The following is a 17,802-nucleotide window of genomic DNA, read 5'->3' as shown; positions in this document are numbered from 1 at the left end:
AACCACCACTTTCAGTGAATGACATAAATCACACTTAACACATCTGAAAACATTTTTTTTAAAAAAAGAACAAAATCCATACGAGTAATTTTCATTACTCTCATTAACTGGAAAAAAACCTAACTCATGGTCATTAAAATATATTAATAATTCCTCCATTCATTTACTAACTTCTATTCAAACATCATGGAAGCACTCACCAAATACTGCAGGACCCATAATAAACAGAAAGGAGCAGGGATGTGCTGCACGTTGGAACGGCTGGTCTGGGATACACAAACTGAGAGCAGCCTAGTTACAAGAACACCTAATTGTCAAAATTCAATCTTGGTGCAACACAAGTGATACTGAACTAAGAAAGTAGATTTTAAAATGCAGAGGAACTCTACATTTCTTTATTTTTGCTGACAAAGAAATAAGCATCTGTTTTTAAGGGCAGTTCAATATTTAATCTACTCAAGTTGATAAGTGTGCTGTAGTTGTGTAAGAGATGCCCCCTTTCAGGAAATAACACATCCAAGTATTTAGAGATAAAGGGCCATGATGCATGTAACTTACCCTCGAACGGTTAAAAAAAAAAAGGGTGCGTGTGTGTGTGTGTGTGTGTGTGTGTGTGTGTGTGTATAGAATGAAAGAGGAAGAGGGAAGGGATACAAACACAGAACTAACAGGATGAAATGGTAATACTAAATCAACCTGGAAAGTGGTGTAATTTTTTGTAATACTTTTGTTTTTGGAACTTTTATACATGCATGAATTTATTTCCAAATAATTTTTTTTAAAGATCATGAGACAGATAAATGAGGAAAAAAAAAACAGCAAAATGTTGCTCATTCTCAAAGATGGGTTATGGATAGATGGTCATTCTCCCAACCTCTCACTTTTATCCATCTTTGAAATTTTCTAAAATAAAATGTTAAAAAAATAAAAATAAAGAGCACATGAAATTATGTATGTAAGCTAGCTACTAAAGTGACTGGAAAACAGAAGGCATTTAATAATGACAGATGTGTTATTATAAACTGAATTCACTCTATGTGGAGTGTAGATGAGTTACTAGCGTTTAGTATTTCAGTACGTGCAGCAAGTATTTACTGACAGGCCACAGGTGTAAGGTGCTGTGCTGGAGACAGCAGTGAACACGCTCACATTAAGTCAAACACCAGCCGACACACTCAGGACTCAGGTTAGGACAAGAAAGGACAGGAAAACAAAGGTTAAGAGTCAAAGGAACTGAGCTCAATTCCAAACCAACAACACATCTTTCCTAGGTGAATCTTAGAAAAATCTAAACTAGGAACATCTCTTCATCAACCATACTATAAAAAGGTAAAACCATGTATTTGACAAGCTTGTTAGGAGAAGAAAGTGAGATACATGAAAAGTGCTCTATAAACTCTCAAGGGTTACAGACATCTCGGTTTTTGCTGTATCGTATGTAGAGGCCAGTTATGGAGAATGAGATCTGTATACTGTAGTCCACGGCACAAAGAAGAGTTAAGCATGCCACAGCGGGGGCACCTGGGTGGCTCAGTGGGTTAAAGCCTCTGCTTTCTCCTCTCTCTGCCTACCTCTCTGCCTACTTGTGATCTCTCTGTCAAATAAATTAATTAATTAAATCTTAAAAAAAAAATGCCACAGGTGAAGAGCACAACTGGCTAGGAGAGAAGAGGAAGTCTTCGTGGGGAAGGTGGTACTTGAGATGGCCCTCAATAGATGGATGGGCAGAATAAAGTCAGAAGAGAAAACAGGATTCTAAGTGAAAGAGATAATCCAAGGAAAGACATGAAAGGGGGAGAGGGCCAGGCATGTAATGAGTAACAGAGTTCTTGCTAGAGTCTGGGAAAGAAAAGCAGAATAACCAGAAATATATCTGAAAAAGTGAGACCAAACTGGAGAAAGCCTTGCCTAATTGCTGGGAGGGTCCAGACGTGTGGTTCACTACTCAGCTCGCACAAGGAAGCTCCTCTTCCTCTCCCAGTGCCAACAAGACTTCACCATCCAAAACTAAGGAAGTCTCCAAAATAAGGCGCTCTGTTTCAAAGGGAATTACTCAAGCAGCAGATACCAGGCATATACTGCTATGTAAAGAAACATTTTCTACTGAGTTTCCAGAAAAAACTCAATCCCAGTGCAAATAAATTTAATCCAAAAGAGTTTATAATTTACATTTGGCTTTGGAGTTGTTGTTTTTTTTTCAGTGAGGAGCTTCCAAATCATATTTTTCTCAAGCCAATGTTAAAGTAAGAAAATTTCTTAACTACCAACCAAAAGATCTTCAAAAGTGATCGCACAACTGAAGTTAAATTTCCTTATTAACTTGATTAACTTTCATGGAATGTGACTTAATTCGAAATTACATGACCATACTTTCTTTTTCTCTCCCCCATAATACATAGCTGTGCTTTGGAAGAGAACACCCTTTTGCTGTTTTTTATAAAATTTTGAGTCACATATTATGAAACAATGAATAATCACTCTTATCATTACTCATACCTTTATATGAATAGATTTATGAAGAGTAAGAAGCTATATAAAATGTCTTTTGACTACAGTACACTAAAAATCTAGGTCCATTTTCTTTACTTTTTTTTTTCTTTAAGATTTTTATTTATTTATTTGGGTGCCTGGGTGGCTTAGTGGGTTGGGCCGCTGCCTTCAGCTCAGGTCATGATCTCAGGGTGCTGGGATCGAGTCCCGCATCGGGCTCTCTGCTCAGCAGGGAGCCTGCTTCCTCCTCTCTCTCTCTCTGCCTGCCTCTCTGCCTACTTGCGATCTCTGTCAAATAAATAAATAAAATCTTTAAAAAAAAAAAAAAAGATTTTTATTTATTTATTTGAGAGAAAGAGAGAGCATAAGCGGGGGAGCACAGAGCAAAACACAGAGGGCTGGATCCCAGGATCCTGAGACCACCACTTAAGCCAAAGCCAGATGCTTAACTGACTGAGCCACCCAGGTGCCCCCATAAGTCCATTTTCATGTCCTTAACTAAACCACTGTCTCCCCCAGACTCTGAATATTACGTTTTTTAATGGTAAGGGGAAAGGCCATAGAATCATCAAAAGTTATATGGAAAATAATCTTAGCAATTATCCATCCTGACCTTCTCATTCAGTAGACAAAGAAACTGGAAGCTGGGAAAATTAAGAGACTTCCTTCTGGTACCCTGCTAACTAGGTAGGGCAGAGGTAAAGTGTAAAAGCTCTTTGGCACCTAGTACTAATGACACCACATTACCATACTGGGCATTATTCTGATAACACGTAACTGCAAGAATAACTAAACATAACACACGAATCTATGTTTGTCCTTATAAAAAAAAGAGTGCAAAGTACTGCCTTTGTTTTGAAGAAAGCAGTTAATGAACTTATACTATCATCTCTTCCCCAAAAATTTTCAACCAGGGGCATCTGGGTGGCTCAGTCGGTTAAGCGTCTGCCTTCAACTCAGGTCATGATCTCAAGGTCCGGGGATCGAGCCCCACATCGGGGTCCCCGCTCAGTGGGGAGTCTGGTTCTCCCTCTGCCTCCGCCCCTCTCCCCTGCTCATGCTCTCTCTCTCTCTCTCTCTCAAATAAATAAAACTCTTAAATGAAATTTTAAAATCTTAAAAAAAAACTTCAACCACCCTGAAATATTGGAAAATATTAACTTTTATATACTTGCACCAGTTTAACGATGGAAAAAAAGAAAATACTAATGGATTATGAAAAGCCTTTCCACGGGAAGAAAGCAGCCATTGCTGTGTTGCCTTCAGAGAACATGAGTGCGCCAGCCTGGTACAGCCTCATCATCTGAAACAAGGGCAAGTCAGAGCACAAACCTCGGCAGGCCTGGCTTTCTAAGGAGCCTGCTCATCACCAAACACAAAGCAATGAGGGAGCACAAGTGTAATTCAAACCATAGTATTAAAAGAAATCAAGGGAAGGCAAACCTAGAAAGCCTGGTCCACAAATCAATTCCAAAAGTCAACAGAGGTCTCTTAACCCAAAGATGTTCCCAAGACCACTACCAAGTCCATTATCAAACAGGACTACATTTTCCTATCGTACTGATAGTCCTTCCGGAGTGCAGCGAGCACGTCACAGCCATAATTTTGCTGTGGATTTCAGCCCTGGGTAGCATTCCTTCAAACAGCCCAACTGTGCACGACGTGATACGCATACGCTGCTAGTTTAGGAAGAGTGCCTGGGCCAAAGTACCAGTCTGCTTTTTGTTTCTCCTTTAGAAAAAAGCAAAAGTTCAGTTTCTGAGACTTCACGTGCCACAGACCCACCCCACTAACACCAGGAAGAGCCGGAGCTAGACTCGCCGCCCCTCGTGTCTTCATGTCCAACATCGTGAAGCAGAAATGAGGCTTTACTGTTGGGTGGGAAAGGATTTTCTGCAGTTAATGAAATCTGCTTCCAATCTGATAAAACCCACATTTGTGCCACTTCAGAATTTAATAAAAAACTCTTCAAAATGTGCTAATTTGTTGCTGAGCAAATGAAACCTTGAGTATAACAAGAAAACTACACCTAATTAGCCATGTAAGATCTTAAGCAATAAAGCCTCCAAAATAGCATGATTTCCTCAAAGCACAAGCAGTAAAAACTTCTTAAGAGCTTAATCGCATTTATCAGGTGCAGTTAAAATTCATACAATGTGCAGATTTACAAACATTATTCTTGAAAAATGGTGTCTTACAGGTAAACAATTATTTGCATACATTTCACTGCATCAATCATGGCACTAAATGGAAAAAACATTTTAAATTACTTCCAGTGTTTCACATTTAGCCAGCTCCACAAAGCCAGCAGTGGTGGCCAAGTGGACAGAATTTCTTATTACATATTAGACAAACTCCGTCTACATCAAAGAACGGACAGAATCTGATTAGACTTACTTGCTACTCCTGATGCGAGCCCATAGAGCAGTCCTCCCCCGTCCGACTGCTGTGGGAGCACATGTGCTCCTGGAGGGGGTGGCTTTTCTTGTCTGATAAAGTTATACAATAAGGTTTTCACAAGCTTGCTGGTGTATGGAAGACTACACAAAAAGAAAAAAGAAGAAAATCAAACTCATGGTTATGGAAGTCCCCTGATTTTGTGTAATATCCTCTATATAATCTATTAATAGCAAAGGGATTAGCACAATTCAAAGAAATGTAGCACATAAGAGGGAAGGCTGTGGGCTCTGAGATCAGACTTGAGGCTTAATTCTGGCTTTCCTGTTTCTATGCCATAGCTGTTGGTCAAATCGCTTCAACTCTTGAGCGCTGGTTACCGTACTGGTACTCTGTGTAACAGGTGACATTATTATAAATTCAGTGTATTATACAGTACCTGGTACTTGAAGGGAGGTAGTAACACAGAATCAGTAGGGAAAAGCAAGAATTAAAAAGCATCTATATAAAAGACTACATATTTTAAGCATAAAATTATTCAGTTTATGCATGCATATGAAATAAATATATATTTCTACTCTTTCACGTAATGGAATGAGAGAAGGGAGAGAACACAGGTGAAAAAGGTACGTGTCCACAAAGTAAAGTGATAAATCAATTCCAGCAATCTAGAGAAAACTCTGTAATAGACTCCTGAGCCAAAGTGCAGGCTCCTTCTCTATTACCAGTGATTTGCAAATATGTTCCAAACAGCCTTACAGGATTCTGTGACTGTATCATAGGTACAATCAAGGGAGCGAGAAGGTGCCACACAGATAACCCAGGCAGCAAGATGTGAGAAAGACGAAGCTCCTCCCACTCCCTGAGAACTTTAATCGAAGCTGCTTTATTTGTAATTGTTTTGCATTCGCCAGTTCTATGAAGAATGTGTCCACAGAAGACACGTGTGTGTGCGCATGTGCACATGTGTGTATTTTATCTACCCCAGCCCCATTAGGAGACTGTAAGCTGCCACTCAAGAGCCACGCGTGCCGGCACGTGGCTGGTGTACAGTTAGTACCGTGACCGCATGCAAGCAGGAGCGGTCAGCTGAGAGGCTGCTGGCCTAGTCCAGACACAGGGTGATCGCGTGGAGATGTGGCCATTTTGACAAGACGGGTGAAAAGGGGAAGATTCGAAATAATTTCAGTGGACAAGCAGGACTGGCTGAGCGCGTAGACATAGAGAATGATGCAGAGAAAGGAGAATGAGGGCTTCAAAGTTTCACTTCTAGAAAGAAAACACAAACACCAGAGACGTGAAAAGCCGTGGAGATGAAAGGGGCAGGAAGGACGGACCGCTGAAACAGGAAAGCACAATTTGGTTCCTTGTGCCTTGGGTTTGGAGTGTGGACAGAATCACAGAAGGAAATGTCTGGCTGGACAGCTGGGACAACAGTGAGGTTAGAGGACAAGACCAGAAATAAAGACTTAGACACTAAGAAGTAGAAAAATGTAAAAGAGAAACGTACCATCGACCTTGCATCAAATACTTGTGGCTGATGCTCTGTCGCAAAACTTCCTTGTGGAAGAGTTGACAAGAAAGGAAAACCACCATTGTTGATACAGCTTCAACTGAGATTTCGTACGTAATATCTCTGGAGAAATAGGAAACAAACAGAATAATGATACCATTGGAAATTAGCTCTTTTCTAAAGAAGCTATACATTTAAAAACACAACCTAAATATTCAATGTGTTTCTAGATTATAAAGAAATACTAATACATTTAACATAAAAATTAAGGGGTGCCTGGGTGGCTCAGACAGTTAAGCAGCTGCCTTTGGCTCAGGTCACAATCCCAGGGTCCTGGGATTGACTTCCACATTGGCAGGGATTCTGCTTCTCCCTCTCCCTCTGCCTGTCACTCTGCCCATTTGTGCTATCTCTCTGTCAAATAAATAAAATATTAAAACACACACACACACACACACACACACACACACACAAATTAAGTCAAGCAAATATATGAAGCCCTTTCCCAGCCATTAGCTCTTGCACTTGGGTCAGGCATCCCATGACTTTCCTACTTTCCAGTTCCCAGCCGCCTGGGTGGCTCAGTGGGTTAAGCTGCTGCCTTCGGCTCAGGTCATGATCTCAGGGTCCTGGGATCGAGTCCCGTATCGGGCTCTCTGCTCAGCAGGGAGCCTGCTTCTCTCTCTCTCTCTCTCTCTCTCTCTCTCTCTTTGCCTGCCTACTTTCCAGTTCCCATCCTCCGCTGAATAGCAAGTCTCTTGTTGTATAACGGAAAGCTTTACCAGCTTGGAAGATTCACCCTAAAGCTCTACGTTCATCTTTGTTTAGTTATAATACAGAACATATTCTGGAATATGCAGAGTGTCAAACTGAAGAGAAGTCCCCAGTGCAGGAAAGAAAACGATGCCTTTTCGTGGCGATAATCACTTTACAATGAAAACAACGGTATATCCTAACAATCTCTACCTCTACTGTCTGCTGCCTCAAGGCCAGCTCTGCATGGTCAGCAAAATGTGTACAGGGAACACATTATACCTGTTTTATTAAGCATGTTTCTCCCAAGACCATCAGCCCCCCTTCAGAAATAAATCTTAGATCAAATAAAAAGGAAACGAAGTTTTGGCTGAGCAAGAAGCACAAACAGGAAAAAATGCCTCGAGAAATCTTTAGTTATTTCAAAAGTATAACATGATTTTCAGGGGGACAAGTAACAGATCAGGAAAGTGCAAATCTCAACCAACACAGCAAAAAGAGTAACAGCTCCAAAGGAGTATCAAAATATTGTGACACACTGAAATACTCATGGAAAGTCCCCCCCACCAAAAAACACTTAACACCTATTTAAATGAGGCTCATTAAGCAAATTAAATGTGACTTGATTCTAGAACTGGGCAAGTGTAAATTCTGCAAATATTTTAAGGAATTATTGCTGATAGAAATCTCTTTTTAAAAAAAAAGTATATGAGGGCACCTGAGTGGCTCAGTGAGTTAAAGCCTCTGCCTTCAGCTCAGGTCATGATCCCAGGGTCCTGGCATCCAGCCCTGCATCGGGCTCTCTGCTCAGCAGGGAGCCTGCTTCCCTCTCTCGCTCTCTGCCTGCCTTTCTGCCTACTTGTGATCTCTGTCTGTCAAATAAATAAATAAAATCTTAAAAAAAAAAATAAATAAAGTATTTGAAACAGAAGAGGTCCAGGCAAGTGATATTATGTAATGAATAAATCTCAGTTCTACTCAAAAATCTCATTCAAAAGTATTATAGAACAATTCCTTCTCCTGACAGTTTCGGAAGTAGTGTTGTAAATATTAGCCACAAAAAACACAACTCTTATATTTGTTTTTACTCCTTGAACTGAATGAAAGACAAGCCTGACATGTCATGCTATGTCATTAATTCTTCATAATACTGATCTGACTGCTTAGAACCTGAAAGATTTTGCATCAAAGTTATCACGTATTTGTATAGCCCATGCCTGTCAGAAATCCACTCTCAATGTCAACTGGCTAGGCTTTTAGCTATGTCAGGGCTTAAAGCCAAATCCTGAAGAGCAAAATATCTTGCTACAGGGTAGAGCCTACCTAGATAGATGACCACCTCCAGGACATTTGATAATATATTCAGTTACTGCATCAATAATAATCACCTGCAGTGGTTTCTAATTTATAATTTAACATCTTTTTCTATGTCCCAAATCCAAATTCTTTAAAGCTATAGGAGTGAAGGGTAGAGGGTTTCATGTTGGGAGGCAGGGAAAGCAGACAGTACTTTAAGTACATTGACTCAACAGGACATTTGTAGTTTCATATGAAGCTGTAAATCCATTCCCAAAAATTCCTAAACAGAACTAAGTGGTCCCCCTTGTGTGCTTCCGTAGGTCTACGGATAAAAGTTCTACTAAATTGTTTATTACATCGTACTCCACTTTGTAGGTCTTTCAACTAATATTTACAAAGACCTTATTCTTACTATGTCTAGACAGGCATTATGTCCCATATTAGAGACACATCCATCAACAAATAGATAAGGCTCCTGCCTTTTTGGAGCTTACAATTTAATGGAGAAAACAGATCTCAAGAAATAATTACACCAAAAAGGGTTGTAAAGAAAGAGAGCAAGTCACACCATGAAAGGATTATAGGGAATTCTGGTTGTAAAGCTCTTCTAAAATAGTGACATTAAGTTAAGCCCTAAAGCATGACTGGCAAGCAGTTATATGCACATGAGTTTCTTTCCTTTTTTTTTTTTTTTTAAGATTTATTTGTTTGAGAGAGAACATGTGCACACGTGCAAGTGGGGCTCCTTCTTATAACCCATGAGATCCTGATCCGAGCCAAAATCATGACCTGAGCCAAAATCAAGAGTTGGATGCTTTACCAACTGAGCCACTAACGTGTCCCAAGACGACTCTCTTTTTCACTAGAACACACGAGATTCTAGCTAGGATCCTTCCATTTTTTTAGTTATTTGTATTCCCAACTCTAGTACATAATAGACACTCAAGAGATAAATGGACAGAGAGATCTTTTCTTTTTTGTGAATTTTTGAGAGAGAGAAAGGGAGAAAGAGAGAATCTTAAGCAGTCTCTATGCCCAGCAGGGAGCCTCACACAGGGCTCAATCTCACAACCTTGAGATCATAACCTGAGCTGAAATCAAGAGTAGGACACTTAACTGACTGAGCCGCCCAGGTGTCCCAAGACCAAAGGATCTTTAATGCTCTGATTTTTATTGGAACTGACTGACTGGGTCTTCCTGAACAGACTCATGAACATAGTGGACAAAGCATACATAATTTGGAATAGCAAAAAGGAAAAAATGTGTGAGGCCATGTAATACCTGATCATAATACAAAAGAAGAATGATTGCAAACACAAAGGGAATTTCGTGAAGGACCACACTGCTGTTGATGGACTGAGAGGGTATCTTTTATTCATTTTTCTGACCAGCATCATTTATCAGCAGTAAAACAAAAGACACATAGGACCATCTGAATGGAATGACTTAATGCCATGAAAATAATAATTCTACACAAATTAATCCTACAGTTAAGTCAGGAACTTTTTTAGGAATGTCCTCAAGTGACTCTAAACTTTTTATGGCAGAGTAAACAAGGCCAAGGCAACCTTGAAAATAAAGAGTGAAGAGAGGGACTTTCACTACCAGGTATCGAGCCATGCCACGCAGCTGTAACGATAAAAACAGCATGGTTATTTGCGCACACACACATACTCACACACACACACAACAGGCAAATGAATGAAACCCACCTAAGAACCAAACATATGGCTCACACCTGTGATGCAGGTATAGACAACACACAACAAAGACAAATTCACGAATCAATGAGGACAGAAGAGACTACACGGAGGATGGTGCTAGGAACAACTGGCTCCTTTACAAAGAAAACAGTGATGGGTCCCTATCTAACAGCACACTCAAAGCTCCATTACAGATGGGTTAAAGACCCGGATGTGAATGGTAAAGCTAAAGTTAACACAGGAAAACACATGATGGTTAAGTTTGGAACATAAGCCACATGGAAGGACTTCTTAAAAGCCTGAGAGCACAAACCATAAAGCCCCAAAGTGCACTTAATCACATTAAAATTAAGGATTATTGCTTAACAAATGAAACCTTGGACAAAGGTAACAAGCAGATGATAGATTAGAAGAATAAGAAACTCCTATCTAGAATGTTACAAACAACTCCTGCAAACGGCCAAGAAAAAGACAAGAACTCCACTAGGAAAAAAGGGCAAAGTATATTAACAGTTTAAAACACTGTGATATCCTTTTCTGCCCTGGAAAATATGAAGTATTGGTAGGCATATGGTGATATATAAACCCTCAAGTAGTGCTGATGGGAATACTAACCAGAGCAGTCATCCTCAGACAGCAACCTATGACCCAACATACATATATATGCCAAAGAGAAACTCACAGGACTGTGAGGACTGTGGTAGGCAAACTCTAAAAGGACCCCAATAAATCCTGCTTCCTGCCATTGATATACCCTTGTGTATTGCCTCCCCTTTAGTGCAGCGGGAATCTAGTAACTCACTTCTGATAAACATAAAAGTGAAAGGATGCCACTACCATGCAGAGGGAAATTTACAAAATGAACACGGTTTGCATTGGGCACCCTCTCTTGCCTTTCTTTTCCTTTTCTTCTTTTTTTCTCTGCGGGAAGCCAGCTACCTTGTTGTGAGCTGACATATGGAGAAGTCCACCCAACAAAGAACTAATAAAGGAGGCCTCCAGTCCACAACTAAAAAACTGAAGTCCGATTTCCCTCGAGTATCTGAATCTTGACAACAGCAAGTGGGAATCTAGAAAGCATGCTCTCCCCCTCCTAGATGAGACTTCAGATGAGACCACAGCCCCAGCAATGAGCTTAAGTACAACGTCAAGAGATCTCGGAGTCACCGGCACCATGCCGGCTGCACCTGCGCTCCTGATCCTAACACTGGGCATGAACCCTACTTAAAAACAAACAAACAAACAAACAAACAAAACCCATGTACATATAACATTTAGTTGCACATATATATAAATAAACAATGCACTAAACACACTCAAAATGGCTGTTTACAGCAAAGGAGATCAAGGAATGGGAATAAACGGGAATAAGTGAATGGAGTAACACCAAATGCTGGGAGCGATGGGCCTCACAGGAACCAGTGATGATAACGACCCTTGAAGTGAAGAATGTGATCGACTCAATCCTATGTCTGATGTGTCCAAAATCAGGGACAGTGGAAAGAAGGGGGCATCACAAGTCAGACGTACAGAAGTGGGGAAACGCTTTAATTCAAGAAACAAAGCGTGTGCAATAAACTGTCCCACTGGAGCCCTGTGAGGACTCAAGGAAAACAGTGACCAAAGGAATGGCAAAGAGTAACCAGACCTGAATGACATGGAACAAATGAAACTAGCAGCACTCAGTGACAGACCGGATGCTGAAAGTGGGCAAGAAAGACGAAGACTAATCAAGAAAGACAGGCTTTTAGATTTAGAACTCGGAGACAGTGATAGCAACCTAAATCAAGAACACTTTTCTTTTTCCATGAATGCATGTTGAATTTGGTCAAATGCTTTTTCCACACTTACTGAGACACCTCATATGGCTTTTCTAATTAATTCTGTCAATATAGCAAATTATGTTGATTGAATTTCAAGTGTTAACCATATCACATTCTTCAGGTAAACCACACTGATGATGATGTACTGCCCTTTCCATATATTGCTGGATACAACTTACTAATTATTTTTTTTAAAGATTTTATTTAGAGCACCTGTGTGGCTCAGTGGGTTAAAAGCCTCTGCCTTCAGCTCAGGTCATGATCTCAGGGTCCTGGGATCGGGGCCCCACATCAGAGTCCCTGCTCAGCAGGGCATCTGCTTCTCCCTCGCTGCCCCCTTCCCATGCACACGTGCATGCTCTCTCTCAAATAAATACATTTTTAAAAAATTTTTTAAAAAAAGATTTTATTTATTTATTTATTTGAGAGAGTGAGTGCTAGCATGAGCCAGAGGAGGGACCGAGGGAGGAGGAGAGGCAGAGAATCTCAAGCAGACTCTGCACTAAGCGTGGAGCCTGACGTGGGGCTTGATCTCATGACCCTGAGACCATGACCTGAGCTAAAACCAAGAGTTGGACGCTTAATCAACTGAACCACCCAGGCGCCCCAACTTACTGTTTATTTTTAAGAGATTTTTCTCCTATACTGATAAAGATAGAAGTCTGTAATTTTCTTTTTATGTAATGTTTTTTGGGTTTTAATATCAGAGTTAGGCTAGCCTCACAAAACATTATCCCATCTACTTTGGAAACATACTTTATGGAACTATTTGCTTCATGACACAACACTGAGCAAAGACAGCAGAAGATTATGTACCATATGAATGAATATATGCATGCAGATGCTAACAGCAAAAAATTTAAAAAGCCACCCTGAGAGATGAGATTATAGGTGACCATTTTTTTAAAAGATTTTTTATATATTTATTTGACAGAGAGAAATCACAAGTAGATGGAGAGGCAGGCAGAGAGAGAGAGGGAAGCAGGCTCCCTGCTGAGCAGAGAGCCCGATGCGGGACTCGATCCCAGGACCCTGAGATCATGACCTGAGCCGAAGGCAGCGGCCTAACCGACTGAGCCTCCCAGGCGCCCCTATAGGTGACCATTTTTATTACTTTAGACTTTTTAAATGGGAAGGGCATGAAGAAAATGAGTGGGAGAAACATTTGCTCCAAACTGATTATCTCTACTGTGAAATTTCCTAGGAAAAAAATTTCATAAGTAATAGTCGGAGGATAATATCTAACCTCGGTTTGACCATAGGTCTTCTTAATGACTCCTCTCTCTCTCACTTTACTGCAAACAGTCAAAGTAACAGAGACTGCAACTAGGGAAAAACAATCCAACATGAGTATCTTAATGCTTGTGGACTGCAATAAAACTAACAGAGACTGGGCAGCTTATACAAAAGACTCTCTCCTCACAGTTTTGAAGACTAGAAAGTCCAAGATCAAGGCACTTGCAGATTCAGCGTCTGATGAGAGCTACCCTTCTGGTTCACAGACAGCGAGCATCTTTTTGCTGTTATCACACGGTGGAAGAGGGGTAAGGGACCTTTCCTGCATATCTTTTACAAGGGCACTAATCCTGTCCATTAAGGCTTTGCTTTCATGACCTAACCATCCCCCTCCTCCCCAAATACCATCACCTTGGAGGTTATGAATTCGGGGAGGACATAAACATTCAGATCATAGCAATAAGTTAGCCACACTTACTGTATTAGTTAGGGCTCTGCAGAGAAACAATCCACATATACAAAGAGACATATACAAAAAGAGATTTAATATAAGGGATTGGCTCATACAATTACAGAAGTTGAGAAGTTCCATTACAAGGCATCTGCAAAGCGGAGGCCCAGGAAAGCCAGTGGTACAGTATGCATCAAGACCCAAAAGCCTGAGAACCAGAAAAACCCTGGTCTAAGTATGAAGGCCCGAGAATCAGGAGCACCAGTGTCCAAGGATAGTAGAATACGGATATCTTAGCTCAAGCAGGAGAGCAAATTCACCCTTCCTCCATCTCTGTGTTCTACTCATGCCCTCAACAGACTGGATGATCCCAGCACTGGTGAGTCTGATCTTTTTGACACAGTCTACCAATTCAGATGCTAACTGCTTCCAGACACATACTCATGGACACACCCAGAAAAAATGAAATCATGTTTGACCTCTGGGCACCCCTCAGTTCAGTCAAGCTGTCACACAAAATTAACTATCACATTTGCCCATCAAAGATGTAAGTTAAACGTTTAAATACTGGCAGAGTGCACGGTCACAGATTGTTTAAAAGCATTCAGTCATTAAAAGCATTTAAGCACTATTTGAAAGATTTTACACCTAGAAATGTTGTTCCTACAGAAGAAACAAACAGCATTCCAACACTCACAGGCACCTCTAATTTGTAATAGCCATAAAAAGCAAATACATACTTTGGTAAAAAAAAAAAAAAAAAAACTTTTTACTCAATATAAAGCTTGGTAGCAGAGCACATACAGCATTTGCAATTCCTAGTCACAAAATAGCCTATAACTATGAGCCAAAATCCAAGCTATTCCACATGTCAACATACCATTTAATATGAATAAAAATATAAGATTTAGAGAAACAAAAAAATTACCTAGAAAGAAGAGCATCTAGCATCTTTTTATGTGTGCATAGAATTAAAAGCAGTTTAAATACATTACAGTCACTCGGATTTGATAATGACTGAGAATACAATGATCTCTCTTAGAAGAAATCTACTGAGGAGACAAGCAGGCATGTCTTATTTGTAAATCATTGTTATACAAGTTATAAATGGACTTCATCGATATGATACTAAAAAGATAGTGAGATACATACACACTGTTGGAACAACTATATAGCCTTCTAAAAGGGAAAAAAAAAAAACCCAAAAGCTTGAATCTATACCTCAGACTCTGAATTAAAAGAAATCCCAAATATATCAGAAGTTTAAATCTTAAAGGAAAAAAAAAAAACCCCTACATGACAAGATGGAAGGTTCTCTTATAACATGCTTTATAGAAGGCCTTTCCAACCATTCATTCCAAATATTCACTGAGCACTTACTATATGCCAGGCCTCCTGGAGCTTATATTCAAGAGGACAGGCAAATAAATATGCTATATAATAAACTAAGAGATTATAAGTGCTCTGAAGGAAACAATCAGTGCATGAAGGCTGGACAGGAGTACCTGGTTGGGGAGGAAGGGTAAGGAATAGTTATGCTAAACCACTATGAAAGAAGTCCAAAATCATCCTTTAAGCCAGATCAAAGTTCATTTCTCTGCCACTTAACAATCAGATAAAGCAGGATCTACTTAATAAAATAGAAAGGCCATGCTGGAAAGGAAGTTCTGTCACCCTCTGCACATACTTCCAAGTTTCCCATCAGAGAGAAGGGAGAAAAATCACTCCAAGGCACGTCAATTCTTTTTAAGTAATACAAATGTTGTATATATCACTTCATGGGGTACACATGTATCTCGATCTAGCTGGCAAGTGAGGCTGACCAGCAACATCTTTACCTGGACAGCTTCTGCCCAGCCAAAGTCTAATAAAGAGGAGGAGAATGAATCTGGGGGGCCACTGACAATCAATCAAAGATGGGTTACAATTTTAAACAACAAGACTCAACATGAAGCTGACATTTGAGCAAAGACTTGAAAGAAGTAAGGAGGCAAGAGAAGGGTCTGCCAGAGAGAGGGACCAGCACATACAAAGGCTCTGAGCTAGAAACATTTTTATTGAAGGATATTCAGCATATTTAAGGACGTCAAATGGGCCTACAATGAAAAGTGCACGAAGGCAACCAGGAGAAGGGCCAAAAAGGTCAGCAATGAGCCAAAAAGCCCATTCAGAAGGCCTAAAAACTGTAAAAGACGGACAAATTCAAATTCTTAAAAACCGTGTTTAAAACTTTATTATGGCAAAACAAAAGCATACTATAAGCCAACAAGTCAAAAGGTAAATTTAGAAAAACATACTTTAAATTTATGTCACAAAGGGCTAATCTTCCTAATATAAAATGGATCCTAGAAACAGATACAACAGAGGCCCCAGTATGAAAATGAGCAATGGATAGGAGCAAAAAAAAACGTTAATAACATCCAACAAGAAGGGAATGATTACATATAATTTGATATTGACCTACCACAGATCATACTGTTGTTGGTTTTTTTTTAGAAGAATGAGAAAGGATGTAGGAAATTAGATAGAGCTCACACGCAAGGCTAATGGGAATGTAAAATGATGAAGCCTCTGAGGAAAGTTAAACACACAATTACCAGATGAATAGCCATTTTACTTGTAGATACATGCCCAGGGGAACAGAAAACGTAAGTCCACCCAAAACCTTATATAGGAGTGCTCGGAACAGCATTATTAGTAATGGCCAAAAACCAGAAACAACCCAAATGTTTACCATCTTACAAATGGATAAGCAAAATGCGGTGTACGCACACGCACACAATGGGATACGGCTCAGTAATAAAAGGGAATGAAGTACTAAGACTTGCTACAACAAGGGTGAACCTTAAACTCATTATGCTAAGTGAAAGCAGCCAGACATAAAAGACCACATAGCCTAGGTCTAAGTCCATTAGTAGGAAATGTCCCAAAATGGCAAATCCACAGAGATAGCAGATTAGTTGTTTCTAGGGCCGGGCAGAGGGAGAAATGAGGAGTAGCTGCTCATGGGTACAAGGTTTCTCTGCGTGGTGGTAAAGATCCAAAATTTGATGGTAATGACAATTTCACAACTTTTGTGAATATACTAAAAACCACTTAATGATATACTCTGAAAGGGTAAACTTTGGGGTAGTTGAATATTCCCGTAACAAAAATGAGAAAGCTCTTCAAATGCATGTGTACAGAAGCTGCCAGGATAGACTTTCAACTGGATAAAGAGGAAAGTCCAAAACAGTATGTACGATTTCCCACCTTTTGTGTGAATGCAGGGAGAAATAAGATCCTGTGTTCATAACCACATCTACATCGCATGAACATCCTCAGGAAGGACATGTAAGACACTAAGCACAGTGGTTCCTTATGGAAGCAAATGGGACAGCTGGACAGATGGAGGACCAGCATAGGCAGGAGACTGTTCACATATATTTTCATGCGTTTGGATATTTAAGCAATATGCTCTAAAATTAAATTAATCAAGAACTAAAAATAGAAGACTGTCATAAATGTTAAAATTAAACTTTTCTTGATCCAACTCTAAGGACATATTGAAATAAGAGCAAACAAAATTAAATCAGATTGTGGTATGCTATAAAAGTCACTGAGCCAAAATCAGGAGATCCAGGCTCTGCTTCTCAGCTCTCTATTAAACTCATTCTTTCAATTTCAACAAATAATCCCTTTGGGTCTCAGTTTTCCTATTTTTAAATAAGTACATCAGGCAAGATGATCTCTACTGTCATTTCTTGCTGGAATTTTCTATAATGCTCAAAAAAGGGAATTCAAGGCAATGTTAGACTTCTGTGAAAACAAAATCTAAAATGTATTAATTGGCCTATCCTAAATGCCAAATAATCAGGGAAAAGAGCCAGACAGGCCAATACTTGAAAGAAACCAAAATGCTACCATGCTGAGTGTGGTGGTTTTTAGAAGATGAAAAATGTTTTAAGCCAACAGATCTTTCTTGTTTTAATGTCCTTGTATGATCTTCAGAAGATTTTCATCACACAATCGCCAAAACAAAGTCAACTTTAAAAAGCCAAAGTGTTGCTCTGGCTGCCGTATTATCCCAAGAACTTTCCACCATCTGGGCTGGAAATGTCCTAAAACAAACTACTGTTGGAGCAAGTTATTAATTTC

General features: G+C 39.8%; 1 protein-coding gene across 1 annotated transcript in view; it reads right to left on the bottom strand.

The window, feature by feature from the left end:
• Positions 1-17,802, bottom strand: part of DYM (dymeclin) — a 337,031-nt gene that overhangs the window by 233,715 nt on the left and 85,514 nt on the right. The window contains exons 7-8 of the mRNA XM_044243021.1: positions 6,398-6,523; positions 4,888-5,030 (exon numbers count right to left, since the gene is read on the bottom strand). Coding sequence (XP_044098956.1) covers positions 4,888-5,030; positions 6,398-6,523 — 269 coding nt within the window. The remainder of the gene's footprint in view (positions 1-4,887; positions 5,031-6,397; positions 6,524-17,802) is intronic.

Source organism: Neovison vison, chromosome 3 (assembly GCF_020171115.1).
Source record: "Neovison vison isolate M4711 chromosome 3, ASM_NN_V1, whole genome shotgun sequence".
Taxonomy (NCBI): domain Eukaryota; kingdom Metazoa; phylum Chordata; class Mammalia; order Carnivora; family Mustelidae; genus Neogale; species Neogale vison.
The sequence above is the reverse complement of the archived record's forward strand: the minus strand, read 5'-3'. Positions and strand labels throughout refer to the sequence as shown.